A 25815-nucleotide genomic window follows, 5' to 3' on the forward strand; every position below is an offset into this window, starting at 1 on the left:
TCTGTGACGGTGAATTTTATGTGTCAACTTGCTTAGGCCACAATACCCAGACATTTGGTCAAACATCTGCAGTTGCTATGAAGGTACTTTTTAGGTGAGATCAGCATTTAAATCAGTAGACATTGAGTAAAGCAGATGACCCTTGCCATGGACTGAATGTTTCCATCCCTCTGCCAAATGTGTTGAAGCATTAATCCCCAATGTGATGGGGTTTGGAGATGGAGATTCTGAGAGGTAATTAGGTCATGAGGGTAGAGTTAGTGCCCCTGTAAGAAGAGATATGAGAGAGATGATCTCTCTGTCTCTGCTATGTGAGGACACAGCAAGAAGGTGTCAGTTTCCCAAGAAGAGGGACCTCACCAGAAGCCAGATTGGCCCGCACCTTGATCTTGGACCTCTTAGCCTCCAGAACTGTGAGAAATACATTTCTGTTGTTTAAGCCACCCAATCTGTGGCATTTTTGTTATAGCAGCCCACATAGACTAAGACAACCCTCCATAATGGGGGCAAGGGGGGCTCATCCAATCAGTAAAAGGCCCTAAGAAAAAAGACTGACTTCCTCTAAAGAAGAGGGAATTCTGCCAGCAGGTAGCCTTCAGACTCAAACTGCAGCAGCAGCTCTTCTCAAGTCTCCAGACATAATCACGTAAGCCAATTCCTTATGATGAATCTCTCTCTTTGGTTAGACAGGTAGGTAGATAGATAGACAGATAGACAGATAGGTAGTTACCGATGGAGAGGCAGAGAAATGTATAGATGCAGAGATATACATCCTACTGACTCCGTTTGTCTGGAGAGCCCTGATCGGTACACCATTCCACCCACTTCCGAGGACCAGTGACCTGCCTGGGAGTGCTGGGCTCATCAGCTCCCTTGCTGAGACATGCTCCCTGTCTGCTTGGCTTTCTAAGTAGAGCATGCTTGTGCTACCCGCATGCTCTGTGATCAGTGGACAGTCCCGACCCCTCGTGCTCTGACAGGCACCCCCGTTGCCAGCTGCGCCTCTCCCCAGACTGTGTGTGCAGCCTGTCTGCCTAGACTTGCCCTCAACCTTTCACAGAGTCACTCAGACCCGGTTCTGGGATACCAGACTCCTGTATTCATCGTGGGGCTTTTCCTACTTTATGAGGCTTTAACATCCTGGGGCTTGGAAAGACTGCTCCTCTAAGGGCTACTGATTCCCAGAGATGGTGAATAACTTGCCTGGGAGCATGCCTTTCAGATGCAAACCAACCAGGCAGAAGCCCTCACTCTCGGGCCCCTCCTGTATCTAACTCTCATACCCAAAAGCAATCTTCCCCTGCCCTGATTACCCCAGGGCCAGGTAATATACAACTAGAGATCACCCCTATTGCTCAGAGCCTGCCCAAAGTATTCAAACCATCCAATTCTAAACTTACTCAAATTTGCCCACCCTTCTTCACCTGTTCCTCCCAACAGAAACCACAGTAAAGGCTCTAGCTCTCTCCCCGCTCCTTCTACCTCCTGACTGACCCTAGTACTTCCCACTGTGGGCCTGAGTGGCAGGTCCCCCTCCTCGTGGGAATTGTAGTAATAAACTTTTCTTCAAAGGCAGCTGTCTCCGTGGCTGTCACCATACCATACCTGATTAAAATAAATCCCAGGTAGGTTTCAAGATAACCCCACCTTCCCTCCCTCCCTTCCATCCCTCCATTCCCCCTCCTCCACCAGGTATGGACAAAGGATTTCCAAAGTCATTGTAAGATAAATTATGTTCTAGGAGAGTCTCATAGAGTCTACTGGTAGAACTGCATAAACAAGGGCATTTAACATTCTCCTTTATATTGTTTCAATGATAATATGTATGTTTAGAAACTGGTGTTGGTTAAAATGTTAAAGTGAGGTGATTGTTCTGATTTGGAAAGTACTTATGTCCTTATACCTGCTGGATTTATTTATAAGGAAATCATTCAGCAACAAGTGCCCTACCAATGGCCAAAAAGATATGAAAGAATAAAGACCTGTGTTTTCTGAACTAGCTGATAGCAGTCTGTCCTTGTGTGCAGGCCAAGGAGGTTTTACCTGTGCAAACATGCCAGTTGGACAGACTGGGACTCAGGTGGACCCTGCATGAGGGAGCCTGACTCCAGGGAGGAAGGAATGCCCACAGGAGTGGTGGGATCCTGACACTGACCTTGATCGTGCCTACGAGCATATGTCCATCTGGCTGAGTGCCCTTTAATAAACCACTGCCTTTGTTTCCATCTCCGGGCTATTGTAAATAGAGCTGCAATGAACATTTTGGTACATGACTCCTTTTGAATTATGATTTTCTTCAGGGTATATGCCCAGTAGTGGGATTGCTGGGTCATATGGTAGTTCTATTTGTAGTTTTTTAAGGAACCTCCATACTGTTCTCCATAGTGGCTGTACCAATTCATATTCCCACAAGCAGTGCAAGAGTGTTCCCTTTTCTCCACATCCTCTCCAGCATTTATTGTTTCTAGATTTTTTTGTTGATGGCCATTCTGACTGGTGTGAGATGATATCTCATTGTAGTTTTGATTTGCATTTCTCTAATGATTAATGATGTTGAGCACCCTTTCATGTGTTTGTTGGCAATCTGTATATCTTCTTTGGAGAAATGTCTATTTAGGTCTTCTGCCCATTTTTGGATTGGGTTGTTTTCCTTAGTCATTTTTGAAGTTAGTTTTTCAAACACCTTCAGCCTCCTCTTCTCCAAACTAAATATTTCTATAACTTTTTAACCCTTTGATCATTTTTATTCTCTTTTAAATTCCTCTCCAATATTCCATATTATTCTTACACCGTGGAGTTTAAATGGTATATGAGACTCTACATATAAAAGAGAGGCATAAAATATCATTGATCATGATATATTTCTGATGATAACTGACAAGGTCTAACCCCTTACTCCAGACTTCCTAAAGGAAAGGAAAAGAAGTTCTAATACAATCTGCCAGTCAACTCAAGAGCTGGGTGGATAAAGAAAATAGTTTACCTCAAGTTTTAACACAAAAGGTATCATTTAAAAAATTATTCCAAGCAAATTTACAGCAGAACAACTGCTCCCCCTGCCACCAACCAGTAGTTTATATGAACTCCAGCTAACAATCCATCATGCCAAATTTAAAAAGTCCAGGGCTTTTAATCAACAATTCTATTTAAAGAAATGATTTGTATACTGTTACCATACATTGCATGTTCTTCATCATCTTAAAACGTGAACACAAATGTGTTATGTACTTAAAATATAAATAGGTAGATACGTCCTCTAGCATCTTGATATACTGTAAGAGTTGAACAACTCTAGGTATCTGTTCAACTTTTGGGAGTTGAACAGGGTGGTACAGTGCGGTGGTCTGATGCTCAGAGCCGGGAGCCTGGCTTCAAATCCCAGCTGGACTCTCCACTAGTGTGACCCCCAGGTAGGTCTACTTGACTCTCCACACCTCATTTTCTCATCTGTAAACAGGGAATGGTGGTATAATAGTATCTGCCTCTAGGGGTCTTCTGGGCATTAAATAAGTTAATACATTTAAAAAAAAAAAAAAAAAAAAAAAGAAAGAGGGCTTCCCTAGTGGCGCAGTGGTTAAGAATCTGCCTGCCAATGCAGGGGACACGGGTTCGAGCCCTGGGCTGGGAAGATCCCACATACCGTGGAGCAACGAAGCCTGTGCACCACAACTACTGAGCCTGTGCTCTAGAGCCCGCAAGCCACAACTACTGAAGCCCACGCGCCTAGAGCCCGTGCTCCGCAACAAGAGTAGACACCACGATGAGAAGCCCGCGCATCGCAACGAAGAGTAGCCCCCCACTCGCCGCAACCAGAGGAAAGCCCACGTGCAGCAACAAAGACCCAACACAGCCAAAAATAAAATAAATAAAAATTTTTTTAAAAAAGAAAGAAAACCCACTTTGAACAGATCCTGCCCATAGTAATTTCTTGCAATTATTATCATTGTCATTTTCATAATTATAGTCTGAACATTGGCAAGGAGGCTGAAACAGTTCTCAAAATCGAGTCTGCCTATTTGTGCCCGGGCACTCATGAGACAGTTTGTTCCTAAAATAGTAATTAGAAATAAAGGACCAGAACGGTATGATCACACCATCTGACAAAGGACCTGGGAATGCAGGTTCTGGCTTAGCTCCGCCAGATCCTGATTCTCTGGGGAGTCGAGTTGCTCTCCCCGCTGTGTTCCCAGGGCATGCAAAAACAGAGGGGAGAGAAGAGTCATTCTCCCCCTCCTCCTTCCTCTATGATCCACCTTCAGTCTGTTTATCGCTGCAGCATCTCTTGCTGGCCTGAGGTCCAAATGGGCCATCACTGAAGGAAACGGCTGGACATAAGCAATCAACAGACATACTTAGCTTGTATGTTAATCAGGCAGTAAGATTCTCCTACCTACACAGATAAAGATGCTCTCTTCCAGTTTTTAAGGACACAGGCTCACTTCATTTATCTTTCATTTTCCCACTTTTGAGCATGACCCAGATACAGAGAACTTTTTTTTCTGTAAAAAGTCAACAATACAGGGGCTTCCCTGGTGGCGCAATGGTTGAGAATCTGCCTGCCAATGCAGGGGACACGGGTTCGAGCCCTGGTCTGGGAAGATCCCACATACCGTGGAGCAACTAGGCCCGTGAGCCACAAATACTGAGCCTGCGCGTCTGGAGCCTGTGCCCTGCAACGAGAGGCCACGACAGTGAAAGGCCCGCGCACCGTGATGAAGAGTGGCCCCCGCTTGCCGCAACTAGAGAAAGCCCTCACACAGAAACGAAGACCCAACATAGCCAAAAATAAATAAATAAATAAAAATTAAAAAAAAAAGTCAACAACACAGTCATGATAATAACAGCTCTTAAAGTGTGAGGAACAATAGGGTGTGGTAGAGAATGTGTGGAACTGATCACACATCCCATCTGAAGAGCTGAGCCACTCTGAGCCCTATGAGAAAATGCCAGAAGGGACTTGGGGGATTCAGAAATGCAGCCCAGGGCTTTGGGCTTTGATGAAGAATTTCCCAGCTGTTAACTGTTGGCTCATATTGATATCTGTGGGCCAAAGGAAGGCCTGCAGCAGACGAAAATGCATGGTGTCTACTCCACAGCTGCCATTAACATTGTAAGTTTGGTCACAGTACCAATGATGACCTGGGGGTTGTGCAACACAGTGGCATGGGTCCAAACCACAACAAGCAAGGAGCCTCGATACCTCTGAGCAGAGAGTCTCTAAGACACTGGTTTTCAGACTTGTGTGTACAAAACCAACAAGATGCTTGTTTAAAGCGCAGGGTCCTGAGGCTCATTACCTGAGATTCTGAAGGGAGGCCCAGGAATTTGCATTTGTTAAACATTTTTCAATAGACCTTATTTTTTAGAAAGGCTTTAGATTTACAGAAAAATTGAGAAGATAGTACAAAGAATTCCCATAAGCCCTACACCCCCCAGTTTCTTCTGTTATTAACATCTTACATTACTGTGGTGTATTTGTCCCAGTTAGCAAACCAATATTGATACATTATTATGAACTAAAGTCCATACTTTAGTTCATAATATTCCTTTTTACCTATTGTCCTCTTCTGTCCAGGATCCCATCCAGGATAGCACATCATATTTAGTTGTCTCATTTCTTCAGGTTCTTCTTGGCTGTGACAGTTTTTCAGATTTTCCTTGTATTGATGACCATGAAAATTTTGAGGAGTAGGGTCAGGTAGGGGTCAGGAGTAGGGTCAAGTTCCTTTATTGGAACTTGCCTGATACTTTTCTCATGTTAAGATTGAGGTTATGGATTGATTGTTGGAAGACCCAGGGGTAAAATGCCATTTTCATCACTTCATACCAAGTATACATACTGTCAATCTGACTCCTCACTGTTTGTGTTGACCTTGATCACCTGGGTGAGGTTGTGTTAGTCTGGTTTCTCTACTGTCAAATTAATCTCTCTCTCTCTCTCTCTCTCACACACACACACACACACACACACACACGCCTTTTCATACTGTCCTCTTTGAAAGGAAGCCGCTATGTGCAGCCCACACTTGAGGCGGGAGTTAAGCTCCATCTTGTTGGGGACAGAGGATCCACAGAAATTATTTGGAATTCTTCTGTACAAGAGATTTGTCTCTTCTCCCTGTTTATTTACTCAACCATTTATTTACATCAGTATGGACTCACGGATATTTATTTTATACTTTGGGTTATAACCCAATACTGCTTTGTTTTGGCTCCTGTCACTTTGACCCCTCCCCCTGCCACGTGACTTTTGAATCAGTATTTTTAGCAAAATCCCCAAGTGATTCTGGTGCAGGTGGTCCAAGGGCCACACTGGGAGAAACATGGCCCTAAGGTGTGCCATGAGCTCTAGCTACAGAATCCCAACTATTCAGTGATCCCTTCAGCAAGCAGGTAAGGGGTGACTCCTCTGTTGATCTTACCCATTCAGCAAACACTGAGTGTCATCCTGCAGCCTCCTCCTGTTACCGAACCAAGCTGGTTTGCCCAACTCACAGCAAGCTAAAATGCTGAGGCGCCAAGGTCTGCAGCAAAGAGAGGGTTTAGTCGCAAGGCAGCCAAGCTAGGAAACAAATCTCAAATCTGCCTCCCTAAAGGGAGGCTCAGGGTATGCATGGGATAACGAATAAAGAAGCAGGGCGGGCTGAGGCGTGGGAAGCCTGGGGAAAGGTGATTGGGAAAAGGTGTGGTAACCATCCTTCTGCGCAGGCGTAACTAGCCTGCAGGCCTCCGCGTGTTCAAAAGGTCACCCCGAGGACACTCACGCATGCCCAGTTGGAGGGGTCCATGGTCCTATCCGGTCTTAACCAGCTCAGCTCGAAGTAGACACAGCTGACTCCAAGTTTCTGGAACAGAGCTCTGGCAAACATCTTATTGTTTAGACTACACACAGCTTGGAGGCCATGCAAGTCTTAAAACGGCCTTGATTAGCGAAGGCAGGTGAGATGGATTTGACTCATAACCCAGGGTTTTACTCCTTTCCAGACGCTGTGCTGGGTGCTGGGCATGCAGAACTTGTCCAGAAATTCAGGCTTGGGGGGTGGACATGCAATGGAGGAAAACATGGATGTGGTTAACAGGAGAGAGGAAGAGAAGTACCTACCAGTCCTTTGACCTGTCCTTACTCAGCTCCCTGGAGGCTACAGAAAAGAGCCTGCTAAGAATTGGAGAGAGGATATAGGGACAGAGTAGGAGCCCCGAGAATGTGGGATGGAGTTGGGCTCAAAAGCACCCTTGGAAGATTTGGGATTAAATAGGAAGGAAATGCTTTATCTTTTGAGACTGAAGAAGAGAAAATTGGCCATAGACATTTTTATAGATCGTGGGGGGGGGGCATGTTTGAGGTCACTTATAATGGCTTTAATTTTCTGGATGAAAAGGGAGGCCGGGTCATTCTTACTTAGAGTGAAGGGTTTAGGCTTAAACACGGGGCCTGGGAGGCCATTAAAGATTTGAGATAGTGGTTGGGGGTGCATCAATTTTAATCTAGTCGAGAGACAAAACCCACAGCAATGTGAAAAGAGAGAACTAAATGTGAAGAACTGTTAACTACATTAAAGTTAAAAGAGAACTTTTATAACTTTATGCCAAGATATCACAGTGGAGGCGGCTACCACCTTTCGGGCTGGGCAAACCAAGGCAGGTGGGTGGAATTACTAAAACCTTAAACCGTGCAGGAGTGGTCCCACGGGACCGGGACCCAGTCCTCTGAGAAATGGGTGCTGGCTGGCAGGTGATGGTCGGGGAGCAATGACACTGTCCCTGCAGGTGTTGGAACAAATGGAAACTGGATTCACTTGTTGCTACAAGAAAGCACAGCCCCTGCCGGGTGAAGAGGCACTGCCGGGGTGTTGCTCTGAAGAACCACAAGCAGAAAGGACATTGCAAGTGTGGTTTGCAGAATCTCAGCCCAGCATCATGAAGCCAAGTAGAGAAGCATGAGTTTGGAGCTGAGAGGCAATGACCATCATGGGGAAGCCACTCCTCAACTATATGGTGACATTTAGAAACTATACAGCATACACACAAGTATACTGGCTGAATTTCTTTCCTCCCTTGTCTGAGAATCATTTCTATGGCGCTTGCTGAATTGGAGCTTTCTTCTCATCCCAGGGCTCAGCCGCTGGTTCCCTTGGTTGTTTGTCCCCTCCCAGAAAATTCCTGATGGACTATCTAGTTCAAAAAGAACTAAAAAAGGGTTACGAGTATCCATCGACAGATGAATGGAGACACCAGATGTCATATATACATACAATGGAATTCAGCCTCAAAAGGGAAAAATATTCTGACATACCACAACACTGACAAACCCTGAGGCCATTATATAAGCCAGTTAACAAACAAATATTGTGATTCCACTTATATGAGGCACCTAGAGTATAGAGTAGTCAAATTCATAGAGACAGAAAGTAGAACAGTGGTTGCCAGGGGCAGGAGGAATGGGGAGTTGTTGTTTAATGGGTGCAGAGTTTCAGTTTTACAAGATGAAAAGTATTGCGGAGGTGGATGGTGGTGATGGTTGTACAACAATGTGAATGCACTAAATGCAACTTAAAAATGGTTAAGATGGTGAATTTTGTTATGTGTATTTTACCACAATTATATATTTTTAAAAAGGAACTAAAAGGTTCCAGCTGGGGGCTCTGGGTGGGCACCCCTCACCTGATGTGTCACAGGTCTGCATCTCCCCACAGTGATTCATTCCTCAACTCACCTTCATGAGCAGCATTTTCCAGACTTTACGTCGTAAGTTCCAACGGGTTTTGTCCTCGTTTGCTCTGCTGCACACCCACCTCCTACCCAGATGCATATGTGCAGGTGCAGCCTTCCCTTCTAGTTTTCCTGTGAACGATGTGTTATTTCAGTGAACGAAAATAATGGCTAATATATACATTTTTTGCAGTTAAAGTTTGGATTAATACTTTATTTTTACAACACTTAAATTTTATTTATTTTAAACCACTGGCTATTTTTATTTATTATTTTTATGGAAGTATAATATAGTTGCTGTACAATATTATATAAGCTATAAGTGTACTATATAGCAAGTCACAATTTTTAAAGGTTAAACTCCATTTATAGTTATAAAATATTGGCTTATTCCGCATGTTGTACAATATATCCTTGTAGCTTATTTTATACCTAATTTCATTCTTTTTTATGGCTAACTAGTATTCCACTTTGTGTGTGTGTATCTCCTATCTTCTTCATCCATTCTTCTGTTGATGGATTGATGGATACTTAGGTTGCTTCCATATCTTGGCTATTGTAAATAATGAATAATAACTAATATGAATTGGGTATTTACAGTATGCCAGGCACATTTATTATCAACAGCAAACCTCTGTTGTAGACACTGTTCTCATCTCCATTTCACAGATGAGGAAACTAAAGCTCAGAGGGCTTGTGACCAGCCTTAGGTCACCTACCTGCGAAGTGGAGAAGCCAGGACCGTTGGGGTTCTCTGATTCCAGACTGTGCCTTTAACCAGTGGACTCTACCGCCCCCTAGTGGATCCCCTGGTCTTGCGTTGTCTCACTGATAACCTGGTCCTCAGGTAGGAGACGCAGCTTTTCTCCCTCTCGGTAAGAAGGCATTTCACAGTCGTTACTTTATGTATTAATAATGCTTCTATTGTTTTATGTAGCACACCCCTCTTTCAGCCCTGGCACCACACCAGGTTTGCTACAGCGAGTGGCAGCAGTGGCTGAGGTTTGTTTTTTTAAACATTTTCTTTTTTGAAAAAATTTTATTTATTTTTGGCTGCGTTGGGTCTTCATTTCTGAGTGCAGGCTTTCTCTAGTTGCAGTGCGCGGGCTTCTCGTTGCAGTGTCTTGTTGCGGAGCACGGGCTCTAGGCGCACGGGCGTCAGTAGTTGTGGTGCACGGGCTTAGTTGCTCCGTGGCATGTGGGATCTTCCTGGACCAGGGCTTGAACCTGTGTCCCTTGGATTGGCAGGCAGATTCTTAACCACTGCAAGTGGCTGAGTTTTGCTACACCCCTAATGAGCATCCCCAGAGCAGCCCTGGTGGCTTCCAAGGCTTGTGGCAAGATTATCATATGTTGGTTACAATGGCCTTTCAATCCCTGCAGGAGCATCCCTGATAGATTTCAGAGTTTTCCTCAGCCTCTCTGGCTGTATTGATGCTTAGAATGGTAAAGAAACTCCTGGATTTCTATCTCAACTACATGAGTGGTTTTTGGACTAAATAACTCTCCAAATTTCTCTCTTGATCTGAGTCATCTGCTTGGGGTTCTGAGTGGGGAATCTATCCCTTGAAAAGTGCCCTTTCCATACCACATAGGCCACTGTGGCTGCCTCCGGGATTTCTGGCAGGTAAGTCCAGGTATACTGGGTGATGCAGATATCTTTTGTTGTTTGATCCAGGATTTAATGATGTTCATGCATTGCGCTGGGTTGTTATGTTTGTTTAGTCTCTTTTAATCTAGAATAATCCTCCCTCCCGCCTTCTTGGTTATTGTTTTTATCACGTGGAACGTTTCGGAAGGTCCAGGTGAGTTGTTTTAGATCGTCTCCCATGCAGTTTGTCTAATAGTTTCTTCATGATTGGATTCACGTTAAATATTTTTGGCAAGATTGCTTTGTAGATGATGTTTTGTACTTCTTTTTGCCTCGTATCTGGAGGCACAAAAACCTCATCTGGGAATTGCACACTCGACAAATATATACTGAGAGTGTATCGTGTGATGTGCTGAGCACTCTGCTATCCAGTGAAGACACATGGGAGCCATTGATAATGATTGTGAGGGGAAGCGATAAGGAAAGCAGAAGGACAGGTTTATCAAATAAGAATAGGTTTAGCTACACTTAATAGAAAACTCACAGTAGCTGAACCAAATAGAGGTTTGATTTTTCTCACACACCTGCAAGACGGGAGGCAGGTGGTCCAGAGCTGATATGATAGCTCCACCATATTCAGGGTCTCTTTCCGTCTCTCTTCCTATCTGCCATCATTATGGCTGTAGTTCCATGGATCCAAGATGGCACCTGCCCCCCAGGCCAGCATGACCCCCTTTCAGTCAGGAAGGAGAGACGGGGCATGCCCACCGACTCTGCTTGGCTTTGAAGGAGCTTTTCCCAAAGGGCACCCAGCGCTTCTGCTCATAGCTCATTGGTTAGGATTGTGTCACGTGCTCAACCCAATCGGCACGGTTGTCTGGGGAAGGTACTTGTTGGGAACATTGTTACACTTGACAAAAACAGGGTTCTGTTAGTAAGGAAGAAGGGGAGAATGGATATTACCTAGGCAATTAGCATTCTTTTTTATTTCAGCTGCACCACGCGGCTTGCGAGATCTTAGTTCCCCAACCAGGGATTGAACCCAGGCCGCGGCAAAGTGCTGAGTCCTAACCATTGGACCACCAGGGAATTCTGGCAATTAACATTCTTTGCCATGGAAGATAAGGCAATTTTTTTTTTTTTTTTTTTTGCTTTATGCGGGCCTCTCACTGTTGTGGCCTCTCCCATTGCAGAGCGCAGGCTCAGTGGCCATGGCTCACGGGCCCAGTCGCTCCGCGGCATGTGGGATCTTCCCGGACCACGGCACGAACCCGTGTCCCCTGCATCGGCAGGCGGACTCTCAACCACTGCGCCACCAGGAAAGCCCTATAAGGCAAATTTTTAATGGCTGGAGAGACAGCTACACAGATAATACATGAAAATTAAAAATTTCCCACCAACCTAGGAAAAAAATGATTGCAACCATGGTAACAAGTAGCCAACGAACTAGTTTTACATCCTTTTAATCGATTAATGACAACTTGCCTCAGTGACACACTTGTACAAGCTAATCAATCAGTTCAACCCCTAGCTTATGAAAATCAGCCAATCAGAGATCAACTCACTTTAATAAATACACCAGTGCCAACCAATCAACAATAGCTCAGCGAGCAATCACGCTCCTACAGATGATGTCAACCCGCTTATGCCTCTGAAAGTCTCCCAATCCCCGAGCTCCATGCTCCCCAAACCCTACATAAGCCAACCCTGTACTCTGCTCAGAGATACCGAGCCTAACCAGCATAGCTCTACTATAGTAGGCAGCAAACTCAGCTATTTCTTATTTCAGGTCCTGTTACGATTAAGCAGAATCGTGTTCTTTAACTTGTTTGTATCCTTCAACCACCTCCATCCATAGCCTCGGTGGATTAGGCGCCAAGGCATGCAGAGATGTCAGCAGCACAGGCTGATGGAGAAAGAGGACCCCGAGCTCCTGGTATCGGGGGGCCTTCCAGGTGCAGGGTTACCCCCAGAAGTGAGTAGCCAGGAATGTCTGAAGGAACATGATAAATTTGGGCTTGATTTCTTATCCAAAGGGCACAATCTAGAAGGGGCAAAGTAAGAGGTCATTCCAGACAGTGGTCATAATACTTAATGACAGATGTTGATGGTTCCAGGTGATCTGTCTCTTTAGAGCAGGTCTCATGCTTGTTGCTCAGGGAACAGAGATAGAGGCAGAGCCCTAACCAAACAGTGTAGGGTAGGAGTAGGCGCATTACAGCCTATGGGCCAATCTGCTTCTCCTCCTACCCACCTGCCCCCACTCCCACTTCCCCATGGTTGCATTTTGAGGGGTGGGATAGCCGTTTTGTTTTGGTGATAAACTATACATAGCATAAAATTTGCCATTTTAACTATTTTAAGTGTACAATTCAGTGGCATTAAGTACATTCTCAATGTTGGGCAACAATCACCACTAAGCATTTCTAGAACTTTTTCATCATCCCCAGTAGAAACTTTGTACCCATTAAACAATCACTCCCCATCCCCCCTTCCCGCTCCAGCCCCCGGCAACCACTATTCTACTTTCTGTCTCTACGAATTTGCCTAATCTAAGTACCTCATATAAGTGGAATCACACAATATTCATCCCTTTGTGTCTGGCTTATTTCACTCAGCGTAAAGTCCTCCAGGTTCATGCATATCGTAGCGTGTGTCAGAATTTCCTTCCTTTTTAAAGCTGAAGGCTATTCCATTGTGTGTATAGACCACATTTTGCTTATCTGTTCATCCACCCATGGCCACGGGTTGTTTTCACCTTTTCGCGAATAACGCTGCTATGAACGTAGGTGTACAGGTATAAGTGGTTACATTTTAAATGGTTATATAAGCAGCTACATAATATTCTCTCTTTTGCTTCTTCACATTCAAAGCCTAAACTTTTTATTATCTGACCCTCTACAGAAAATGTTTGCCAACCCCTAGTTTAAGTGGTGGGTTCAGGACAGCATGATCCTCGCAGAAGGCCACCGATGTTGGCTTGTTGAATGAGGACAAGAAAACAGATATTACTTGGTGGAACGAACGTTTGGGGCTTGTATTACTTTGTTAGGACTGCTATAACAAAGCACCACAGACTGGGTGGCATAACACAACAGAAACTTGTGTCCTCACAGTTCTGGAGACTGGAAATCTAAGGTCAAGGTGTCAGCAGGGTTGGTTCCTTCTGACCTCTCTCCTGGCTTGTAAAGATTGCCTTCTCCCTGTGTCTTCACGTGGTCTTTTTCCTGTGTATGTCTGTGTCCTAACCTCCTCTTCTTATAAGGACACTAATCTTGTTAGGATCAGGGCCCACCTTAATGACCTTGTTTAATATTTATTTATTTATTTATTTATTGCTGCATTGGGTCTTCTTTGCTGCGTGTAAGCTTTCTCTAGTTGTGGCAAGCGGGGGCTACTCTTCGTTGCAGTGCGCAGGCTTCTCATTGCAGTGGCTTCTCTTGTTGCGGTGCGTGGGCTTCAGTAGTTGTGGCTGACTGGCTTAGTTGCCCCGTGGCATGTGGGATCTTCCCGGACTGGGGATCAAACCCATGTCCCCTGCACTGGCAGGCGGATTCTTAACCACTGCGCCACCAGGGAAATCCTAATCTTAATTTTGAATTGAAGTATAGTTGATTTACAATGTTGTGTTAGTTTCAGGTATACAGCAAAGTGATTCAGAGATATATATATGTGTGTGTATATATATATATTCTTTTTCAGATTCTTTTCCTTTTCCTTTATAGGTTATCACAAAATATTGAGTATAGTTCCCTGTGCTGTACAGTAGGTCCTTGTTATCTATTTTACATATAGTAGTGTGTATATGTTAATCCCAAACTCCTAATTTGTCCCTCCCTGCCTTCCCCGACCTTGTTTAATCTTAATTACCTTTTTAAAAGCCCTATCTCTAAACCCAGTCATATTCTGAGCTACTGGAGTTTAGACCTTCAACACATGAATTTTGAAGGGGACACAACTTAGCCTATAACAGGGCCTCTACTCCATACGGGAAATACCAGGCCTTTAACAGTGTACCAGAGTCTTGACCTGGCCTGGTAGTGATGGTGTTGGAAGTGAGGAAAGATAGACTGATGTACTCCTACACTCATAGATGTTGGCTCAGAAACTGGGCAGGCCTGAGTCTGCTGGTGGAGAAAACTCACTGTCACAGGACTTACTGAGGACGAGTGCTAAAGACTTCCTTTTTGACAGGCTGTATTTTTGTTCATCAAGCAATTAACTGCAGAATTTCCCAGATTTTTTTCTTATGACAATAAAGAGTAAAAAGAAATCTGGTATAATTTTAGCAGCAATTAACCTGAATTCACATAGGAGTGCTTTCGCCCTGCTGCGAGCCAGCTATAGCCAGTGTGGCCAGTTCAGTTTCCTGCTAGCAATTCTGCTCCCATGCTTCTCTCTGTTCTGTGATCTTCATCACTACTCTCACCCTGGTCCATGGTTATCTCATGTCCATTTCAGAAAGTCATGACCAGAGGACACTTTGAAGGAACATGACCAGATACACTTTGGGGCCAAGAAACGACCCTGCCCCTCAGTGGAGGCAGCTGGGTCCAAACTTGTGTCACATTTTTCTTTCTTCTGTCTGTCTCAGAGGTAGAAAAATGCTGCAGTTTCTGACCTATGACATGAAAAAAAAGAGAGAAAAAAAAAAGCCCACAGGTCCCCACACTTCAAACCCCAACCGATGGAACAAGAATAGAAACTTTGAAATGTTTAGAACAAAAATTTCACCTGGACTGACCTCGTTTCATTTTAGGACACTGGAACGGATTCTAGTCAGATGAATTTGAAGCAGCAGAGATAAAAGATCCAATTACAAGAACTATAATAAAAAAATCCTTTTAAAATACCTTAAAACCAGCAAAATGTTTCTAGTGCCCCCAAAACTGGTTGGGTGAATGTAGAATGGTTTGTTTAAGGTAGCGGTTCTTGACAAAACAGAAGCTACTTACTGCCAAACTAGATTTTAGTACCGCAGATTAGATATTACAAATAAAAGATGCAGGCAACCAATGTATAATTTCAAACACCTAGTGCTGTTAGGAGGATAATGCTTGTTCCACTTATGTATACGATGCACTCCTGCCCTGAACATCCTCTCTCTACACTTTGTTCCCTGGAACCGTTGTTTTCAGCACCGTTTCTCATTGTCTCCCTTTGAATACATCTTCTTGCACCGCCTTTTCCCATCACAGCTTTTCCAAGTTCTGACTTCATCAGTTTCTCTCAACTCTCAGGAGCAGTATCCTCTGCTATTTGGATCTCACATCCCCTGTGTAAGGAAGCACCCGTGCCTCTGAAGTTTAGTCCTAGAATTAGAATCTGGTGCATTGGCGTGGCTAGTCTATAGGGGCTTTAATTCTGTCCCTTGAGTGTTCCCTAACCCATGGAGTCACATTGTCAGGTGACTTTATACAGTCTCTGGCACACAGTACGTACTCAGTAAAGTTAAATACCATTATTGCTGAGACAGGCTAGACCCAGAAAGATTTCACTGGATACTAGTGAAGATGAACAGGGAATACGAGGAATATAAATACAGTCTGCGTTAGAAATAGTCTCTAAGGCCACCACAGCTTTCCTTTTGTCCTCAAGGCTTAGGTTCCATTCCCTTTGCACATGGGGTCCCAAAAGGAGAGTGCTCCTGGCTTGTCTCTTTAGGTGGTCCCAGCTGATTTCCCACCACCAGGTTCCTCCTGGACACCTTGACCTCTTTGTAATTTAACCCAAAAGAAAAGGTCTCTTTTCATCACTTACAGCCTCCCTCCCCATTCTAGTTTCTGGCCTGGAAGATTTACCTTTCTCCCGGGTATTTGACATCATGAAAGGATTCGCCTTCCACCCCTACCTTCCATTCTCAGGTGTGGTTCCTGAGTATAGAGATGGTTGGCTCCAGCCCTAACATTGGTCCAACTGTATAATATCATGACCATAGGACACACACAGTGGACACATATAACTACACCTATACAATAAAAGAAGGGTGGCTCCCTCATAACTGGGTCTCACACTTTATCATTTAAAGTATAATATTAATACTTACCTTCCAGATTGATTTGAATTGGGTTGAGACAATGTCCACTAACTTGTTCTAAGGACTTCAAATTCATGGAGTCACACAATGTTAGGAGGAGAGACCTAGAGATTCAAAACTGGGGCTTCCCTGGTGGCACAGTGGTTGAGAGTCCACCTGCCGATGCAGGGGACACGGGTTCGTGCCCCGGTCCGGGAAGATCCCGCATGCTGTGGAGTGGCTGGGCCCGGGAGCCATGGCCGCTGAGCCTGCGCGTCTGGAGCCTGTGCTCCACAACGGGAGAGGCCACAACAGTGAGAGGCCTGTGTACCGAAAAAAAAAACACAAAAAACAAAAAAACTGGAACTATGGAATTCCACTTCAACTATGTTCAAATTTAACTATGGAATTGAATTAAAGTGCCAAAGCTCCCCCAAAGGGAGCCATGTGAATTTGCTACTTCTTATATGTGATTTCATTAACTGAGATGAGATTGTGAAAGTTTGTGACTGGGAAGAGAATCTGAAAAGAAAGGAAAGGAGGGAGGACCATAGGGACAAAGGAATAATCAAAAGATGGATCCTGGAAACAATGTATCTGCTTCACAGTTTTGTCTTTATCCCTGTCCTAAGATACCAGGGATGGTTTGATGTCTTCCCCGTCACCAATAATCTGACCTTAATTCAGACCATGTAAGTCTGTGTATTCTATTCTCAGCAGCAGTATGAAGGCTGCTGCCCACCCAGCCTTGGTACCACCAGTATCCTGTGGATAATATCAATATACCGTTCTTGTACTCTCATCTAAGGCCAACTCCTTCACTTTTGAACTGTATCTCATTATCTCCCAAATATTCAAGAATAGACACCGTTCTTACTTTCTCTTGAAACAACAATTTTCCACTTCTTATTAGATCCTTTAAAAATATCCTGCCCCCAAATAGATATCCTTTTATTCTCCTGCTTCCACACAATGTTTCTGTTCCCCTTTACAAAAGATCTCAGAGCTGGTACCTGCTGTGTCCATTTCCTCATCTTCCATTCTCTTTGCAACCCATTCCAGGTAGACTTTTGACACATGATTCACTGAAATCATGCTCATTAGGGTCATTGATGGCCTCTGCCTGGCAAGACCCAACAGTCAGGGACTTCCCTGGTGGTGCAGTGGATAAGACTCCGTGCTCCCAATGCAGGCGGCCCGGGTTCGACCCCTGGTTAGGGAACTAGGTCCCACATGCATGCCACAACTAAGAGTTCGCATGCCATGACTGAGGAGCCCACGTGCATCAACTAAGGAGCCCGCCTGCCACAACTAAGGAGCCCGTGAGCTGCAACTAAGGAGCCTGCCTGCCTCAACTAAGACCCAGTGCAAGCAAATAAATAAATAAATATTTTTAAAAAAGAGAAAAAAAGACCCAACGGTCAGTCCTTTGTCCTCAGCATAATTGACTCTCAGTAGTTTTGATGAGAGTCAATTATTCCCACCTTTTTAAAAAAAAAATTGTGACTTTTTTTATACATTAAAAAAGATATAAAGATTAATATAAAACATGAATGTACCTATTGGTCGCTTAAAAAGTAGAGCACTTCCACTAGAAACTCTCGTGTGTCTTTCTCTGATTGCTTGTCTGCTGGACGTAACCATCCTCCTGAATTTTGTGCTTATGATTCCCTTGCCATCCTGCATGGCTTCATTATATGTGTGTATTTCTCTAGCAATGTATTATTTCTCTAGCAATGTATGTATTTTTGGTTTTATGAACTTTACATCAACAGAAACTTACGGCATATGTCTTTGGAACTTGCTTTTTTCTCTCTCCACATTATTTTTATGAGATTTATTCATGATGCTGCTTGTAACCCCAGCTTACTTATACTGCTATGCAGTATCTGTTACATGCCTGTATTAGTTATCTACTGCTGCGTGACAAATTAGTCCCAAATTCAAGAGTGTGAAACAACAATAAACAGTTTCTGTAGGTCAGGAATTTAGGAGAGACTTAGCCTAGTTGTTCTAGCTCCGGATCTCCCATGAGACTGCAGTCAAGATATTGGCTAAGTATGCAGTCGTCTTAAAGCTTGACTGTGGCTGGAGACTTTGCTTGCAAGATGGCTCACTCACGAGCCTCACTGAGTGAGGCTTACTCTCAGGAGACTGAGAGTTGGTGCTGGTTGTTGGAAGGAGCCTCAGTTCCTTGCCATGATGTTATCACCACAGGGCTGCTTGAGTATCCATGCAACATGGTAGCTGGCTTCTTCCAAAGAGGGAGATCCAGGAGAGCAAGGCAGAAGTCACAATGACTTATTACCTAGCTTTGGAAGTCACACACCATTATTTCTAAAATATTCTATTGGTTCCACAGTTCAGCTCTATTCAGTGTGGCAAGGGACAGCTCAAAGCATGTGAATGCCGGGAGTTGACATTTGTGGCCATCTTGGAGGCTGGCTACTGCAATGACTATATCACAATTTATTGATCTATTCTCTTGTTAATGACATTAATTATTTCAATTTTAAAAATTATGAACAGTGCTTCTATGCTCATTCTTATTCTTGTTCAGGCTTCCTGATGCACATGGGCAAGAGTTTCTCTAGAGGGAGACTACTGGGCCATAGGGTATGTGCATTTTCAGATTGATAAGATAAAACCAAAATTGCCCCAAAGTTGTTTACCAATTTATACTCCTACCAGTGGTGAATAATATTTCCCAACCTCTATATCCTTGCCAATACTTGGTATTGTCATATTTTAAAATTTATGCCAATCTGGTGGGTGTAAAATGATATCTTTTGCAGATTAAAATTTGCATTTTTCCAAATTACTAATGAGGTTGAAGATCTTTTCGTATGTTTATTGCCCATTCAAGCTTCCTTTAATGATAAATGCCTATTTATGTCATCTGCACATTTTTTTATTGCATTATATGTCTTTGTCTTACTAATTTGTAGGAGTTCTTTTTCTATTCTGAATTATTAAGAAGCTTCTGGTTATTATATGTGCTGCAAATATTTCCTCCCAGTTTGCACTCTGTCTTTTTACTTTTTAATACTGTTTTTTAATGACCAGAAATATAAAACGTCTTCTTCTTTCCTCCTGTGGTATGTGCTATTTATGTCTTTTTAGAGACATACTTCCACTGACTGAGGTCATAAAAATATTTGTCTCTGTTTCCTTCAAAAAGTTCTTAAGTGTTGCTCTCCACGTGTAGGTCAAGTGGAACCTGTTTTGGCATGTTAGGGGAGGTGGGGATTTAAGTCTGATTCTTATTTCTGTGTGGACTACCACTTGCTCAAGTCTCCTTTCTAATACACTTTCTTCACTTGCCTTCAGGGACATCCGCCTCCCGGTTTTCCTCCCATCTGGCTCATTGCTTCTTCTTCTTCTTTTTTTTTTTTTTTTAATATTTATTAAGTTTTTTGGCTGCACCGGGTCTTAGTTGTGGCATGCGGGATCTTTAGTTGTGGCTTGTGGGATCTAGTTCCCTGACCAGGGATCAAACCCAGGCCCCCTGCATGGGAAGCATGGAGTCTTAACTGCTGGACCACCAGGAAGGTCCCTGGCTTGTTGCTTCTTCTTGGTGTCCATTGCCAGCTCTTCCTCTTTGCAGACTCTACATGATGAGTGACTGGGAGTGCCCTCCTCACCTGTCTGTCCGGATACTCTCACCATTCTCACCCGAGTCCATGACTATAAATAACATCTGTATGCTGATCATTCCACCGTCACATCTTTACCCTCTTCCTTCATATCTCCACTTGGCTCAATCCTTCCCATCAAATATCACCTCCTCAGAGAGGGCTTCCCGACCATACTATGTAAGATAGCAGCACCTGCATCTCCCCCTATACTTCACTTGCTTTATTTTATATCAAGCATAATCAGCCACCTCCTGATTTTCTTCTAGAAATAGATCATATTTTGTCTGTCCACTATTTGAACATGTATCATGGACTTGGAACTGTTTGCTCATGCATCCAAATGACTAAGAACAGTGCCCGACATATTGTAGATGCACGATAAACATTTGTAGTAAAAGAAGCTGCTCAGGGACTTCCCTGGTGGTCCAGTGGTTGAGACTTCGCCTTCCAATGCAGGGGGTGCGGGTTCGATCCCTGGTCGGGGAGCTAAGATCCTACATGCCTCATGGCCATAAAACCAAAACAGAAAACAGAAACAATATTGTAACAAATTCAATAAAGACTTTAAAATGGCCCACGTCAAAAAAATCTCTAAAAAAAAAAAAAGCAGCAATGATCAGCTTTACTTAATATCATGCTTCATAGCTTATGGAACTTTTTTCTATGCAATTATGTTCCTCCTAGCATTGATTTAATCCTCAGGGACATGGTTTTGCCTACATTTGTGAATATCCGAGCAATAACATCTCTTCCTTTGGAGGTCTCTTAACATGTTTTTACTCAGAACACTTAATTTTATTCCCAGTTGCATGCATGATTAGGTGTGGGGCTGCCACTTGAGGAAATTGAACAATAACATCTCTTGGCTGGCCATGTCAACTGTTATTTGATGTCTCACATAAAAGGAATGTGGCTCTGAAAAAGAGACAAGTGCTTCAAATTAATGCATGTACAAAAATGTTTGAATGCAGAATCTCAAAATAGGGCTATTTAAACCAGTGGTTCTGAGTCGTTTCTTTTCACCCAAAATACATGCCCATGGGCTGCTCTTACTTTTATACTTTTAACACTTTAACACTTTTGTTGGAAGTAAAATATTATGAAACATTTTTGTTCACCACAGCTGTCAGCCGCTAGCTCCCAGAATCCCAGCCCACACTTACACTAGGGGTTATCTAGCGCAGGGGTCCCCAGCCCCCAGGCAGCGAACAAGCACCGGTCTGTGGCCTGTTAGGAAGCGGGCCGCACAGCAGGAGGTGGGCGGCAGGCGAGCCAGCAGAGCTTCATCTGCTGCTCCCCATCGCCCCCCTGTCCGCTCGCATCACCGCCTGAACCATCACCCCCAGCCCCACAGTCCATGGAAAACTTGTCTTCCACGAAACCGGTCCCTGGTGCCAAAAAGGTTGGGGGCTGCTGCTCTAGCAGACCCGGTCCTTGCTTCAGAGCCGCTCCAGGAGATGTGCAGACAATATCCAGACCCCTGTCCACCTTAGTTATTCCTAAGCCCATAAATCTATGCAGCTAAGTCCATAAAAATATACATTTGGCAAGTCTGAGCAGCCAGAGAAATTCATTCATTTACTATGTCTATTGAGGAGTTTGGAGCCCAGTACAGGAGAATTTGGTCACTTGTGTCAAATTACTGGTTTGCACTCTGACTCATTCTACAAGCCAAATAGAATGAATGTGTGCGTCTCTCTCCCTGACGACACGAAAAGCGAACTTGAGGCTGATGTTAAAATAGATTTCTCATTTTCTGGGAACTCAGTGGGCTGGTTATGTTATCAAAAGTTCTGGCACTGTGGGTCAGGCTTTACTGGGTGCTAACCGTTCGCAATCTCAAAGCACACATTCAAGAAAATGTGGGAAAGATTCTGGGACTTTGCAGGGGGTGGTGAAGCTCTAAAGCCTGTTGACAGAACTGTTGAAGACAAACTGTACAGCAGGGAACCCTGGACGGTCTAAGCTTCTCATCAGCAGCACAGCTAGCTGTCCTCAAGAAATGTCCCGCAAAGGGGGTCGGACTGATTGACGCTGACTGACAGTGAATCAGAAACTAGATCAAGAGGAGTGGTTGGCCTGGGGCCCCAGAGAGCACAACACTAATGTTAAATAAATCCAAAAGCAACAGCTGTGTCCAATGCTCTAGCAATTTGGGGTTCAGACATGGGATAGGTGTCACCTCTAAAGTCTTAGCAACTTCATCAGAATCTAAGAGGAATCATGTATATTGGTCAGGAGGGGCTCACAGCCATAACATGAAATAGCCCAATCCAACTGGCTTAACCAAAAAAGTCACAGTCTAATGTGTTGGTGGGGAGCAGGCTCTGCTCCATGTAATCATTCAGGGACTCAGGCCTCATTCATTTGGTGGCCCTTCTATCCTCTAGAGCCCAGGAGTCTCAGAAGATTCTCTGCATCCAGCCAACAGACAAGGCAAGAGGGACACACAGAGAATCCAAGGAGGGATTAGGGACCACATCTGGAAATGCCACACATCACTTGGAATGCCACATTCCATTGGCCAAGACTAGTTACGTGACCACCCCTAGACGACGGGACCTGGGAAGTACCGTCTGGCTGTATGGCCAACTTGATATTGGTGAGCTCTAACAGCCTCTGTTACAAGAAAGAATAAAACTCAGTTTTGAAAACAAATTTGTTAAATTTGAGAAAAGCCAACAGACTGACCTTCAAAGCAGGCTCTGTAAGAGGTCATAAATCTTACTCAAGTATGCTGTCTGTTTTCAAAAATGTTCTTTGGACCGCCACTCTTAGAATTCCCTTCAGAGACAGTAAGAAGGTCATTTCTTCATAGTCACCCTGGTTTAAGCCAATCCTCAAAGGATTGAATTTATTCAACATGTGAATGATATCAATCATTGACATCCATCAATTTGATTCTAAAGAAGATGCCCTCAGTTGCTTAGATTTTACACAAAGTATAAATAAGATAATTTTCTGCAAGGTGTGAATAAACAAAGGTAAATAGATCTTCCCAGGGGTATTCTCATTCTTTAAAAGGGATCCTGTGGGGTGATGTCAGCAAACTGGAAGAATAGGAGTTTTCTACCATCTTCCCCCTAAAGAACACCAATTCTGACAGTTGCCCGTGGACAAGAATGTCTTTTTGGAAGTCTAGGAGTCCAGCAGAGGAGCTCCAGCATGTCAGTGAAGCAAAAAAAAATGGGGATTGGACACACTGAAGATGTTAAGAGGAGCAGTTTTGATTTACCTGCGTCCCTCCTCCCCTAAACTGGCACAGCTCATACCAAGACGGACCATCTTGGCTGGCGATTTCTCCAGCTTTTTTCTTGCTCCATCCAGAACACTGAGGTGTGTTGCACGACTGGGGGAGGGGAGGGCCTGGGAAGATGGCAGCCAGGGCCTTCGGAGAGCATCAGAGTGATGCAGATTCTACTAACCATTTCTCAGACTCCATCAGGAAGCCCACCCAACAGCCACTGGGGACACCTTGTCTGCAGGTCCATACAGGCACAGTGGCAGTGATGAGCTCTTATAAAGTACAACTGAAACGGAACAAACACTGGACCTCAAGTCTGAAAACCAAGGGTTGGTTCTGGCCTAAGGTGAGCCAGCGACCACATCTGTGAAATGGAAACTAACCATTTTCCTATATGAAAGGAGTTTTCCTCTTTATTTCAATAGAGCAGAAGCAGAATGCCTCTAGATCACGATTCCTAAAACTTTCTCTAGTCATGTTTTTCTGTTTTTGTTTTTGGCTGTGCACCCGCGAAGCCTGTAGGAACTCAGTTCCCAGACCAGGGACTGAACCTGGGCCATGGCAGTGAAAGCCCAGAATCCTAACCACTAGCCACCAGGGAAGTCCCCCTCTAGTCATGTTCTTTCAGGTACAAACAACTTTAAGGGTTCCCCTCCTCTCAGAATCTGAGATCTCCATGCTCTGGCCCCAGCCAGCCTTTCCAGGCTGATCTCCAACAACTCTCCTGCTGCCATCCTGTGTTCCAGATAAACCCGATAATCCGGCCTGCCCTCACTCCTCTCTCTGCATCTGTGCTCTCCCCACCCCCTCCATCTCCCTCTCTCATATTTACCACTTGAAATCCCATCCATCCTTCAAGGTCCACGATAAATGCCTCTTCCTCTGTGAAATTTCCCCTGATTTATCTGAATCTCCATAACATTTGGGTAACTCTCTGTCGTGTAAATTATTTTTTTATATAATTGCTTTCTCCCCATCCCTAGGAGAACTGATGTTTCTCTCTGTGGTATATATATTTCCTTCAATTTTCTGTTCCCCCATACAGCCTAGCAAGAGGACTTTTATCTAGTAGAAGTGCACTAAGTCTTTATTACGTATTTCATGGACTTAAAATGAAGCAAATTAAAGGCATCAATATTGTCAGTAAAAACGAACATTTATTAAGCAATTCCTATGTGCTAGACCCTGTCTTAAGAACTTCTCATGCATTATATAATTTGTCATGTAGACATTTCTATATAAATAATAGTTACACTTATTTTCAGTTTGCTTGGCTATTTTATAATTATTTTATATTTGGCTATTTTATGTATAACTTTTAACAATTCACTAATTTGTAGTGTATAGCCTCCAAAATTAAGTAAAGTATCAAAGGAAATAAAATACAAACTTTCCTATTTAGGTAGATTCATGTTTAGGAATTTCATATTCTTCAATTTAAAAAGGCTTTAAAGTACACTGGTAATTAAAAGAATCCGTATAGGGGACTTCCCTGGTGGAGGAGTGGTTAAGAATCTACCTCCCAAAGCAGGGGATTTGGGTTCGAGCCCTGGGCCGGGAAGATCCCACATGCCACGGAGCAACTAAGACTGTGCATCACGACTACTGAGCCTGCGCTCTAGAGCCCGTGAGCCACAACTAACTTCTGAGCCTGCATGCCACAACTACTGAAGCCCGTGAGCCTAGAGCCCGTGCTCCGCAACAAAGAGAAGCCACCGCAATGAGAAGCCCGCGCATCACAATGAAGAGTAGCCCCCACTCGCCACAACTGGAGAAAGCCCACACGCAGCAACGAAGACCCAACGTAGCCAAAAATAAATAAATAAATTTATTAAAAAAAATTTTTCTGTGTCTATTAATCAGAATGATAACACATGGGGAGGGGTGACAATAAAATCGAAGAATGGATTGCTCATAGATTGTGCCCATGACAACAACAAAAAACCCAGTATTTTTTCTCATTAGACCATGATTACCCACCATTTTTTAAGTGGTAAAGAAGAAATTGTAGAGCATTCCTGCTCTGTGAGAAGAATTCTTTTCCTGCCCTACATTTTCCTGTTGCTAACATAGAGCACAGGCCAAATTTTTGGCCTTTTATCCTTAAGAGCATTCTCTTAATCACATTCTTAGTTGTTCTATCTCCAAGTCAGAAAATGAATTTATATTTTATAGTGAAAACTACAGCAATACTCCTTGAAGCATTTGCTTTTTATAGTCAATCTGGCCTAATCATCAAGCTCATTATCTGGTCATTGCCAAGGAGGTGGTATAACCCCCTGAATCACTCATTAGAGCTAAGTTTCTGTAGTAAACATTTTTATATATATATTTTTTTATTTTTGGCTGCGTTAGGTCTTTGTTGCTGCGCGCGAGCTTTCTCTAGTTGCCGCGAGTGGGGGCTACTCTTCGTTGCGGAACACGGGCTCTAGGCGTGCGGGCTTCAGTAGTTGTGGCTCAAGACGCAGGCTCAGTACTTGTGGCGCACAGGTTTAGTTGCTCCGCGACAAGTGGGATCTTCCCCGACGAGGGTTTGAACCCATATCCCCTGCATTGGCAGGCGGATTCTTAACCACTGCACCACCAGGGAAGTCCCTGTAGTAAATATTTTTTTGTG

The 25815-nt window shown here is 43.9% G+C and overlaps 1 protein-coding gene across 2 annotated transcripts in view; it reads left to right on the forward strand.

Moving 5' to 3' along the window:
- LOC115803254 (uncharacterized) overlaps positions 1 to 25815 on the forward strand; it is a 68395-nt gene that overhangs the window by 17160 nt on the left and 25420 nt on the right. The window contains exon 3 of one of the 2 annotated variants that reach the window (XR_004023938.2): positions 9379 to 9556. Coding sequence is in view for 1 of the 2 variants with exons in the window: in XM_089899412.1 (XP_089755538.1) it covers positions 9379 to 9486 (108 nt within the window). In the remaining variant the exon portion in view is untranslated. Of the gene's footprint in view, positions 1 to 9378; positions 16756 to 25815 lie in introns of those variants that run through there. The other variant, XM_089899412.1, reaches the window with a different exon arrangement.

This window comes from Delphinapterus leucas, chromosome 18, assembly GCF_059928025.1.
Source record: "Delphinapterus leucas isolate spDelLeu-1000000601 "Yukka" chromosome 18, BTC_Dleu_Yukka2, whole genome shotgun sequence".
Classification (NCBI taxonomy): Eukaryota; Metazoa; Chordata; class Mammalia; order Artiodactyla; family Monodontidae; genus Delphinapterus; species Delphinapterus leucas.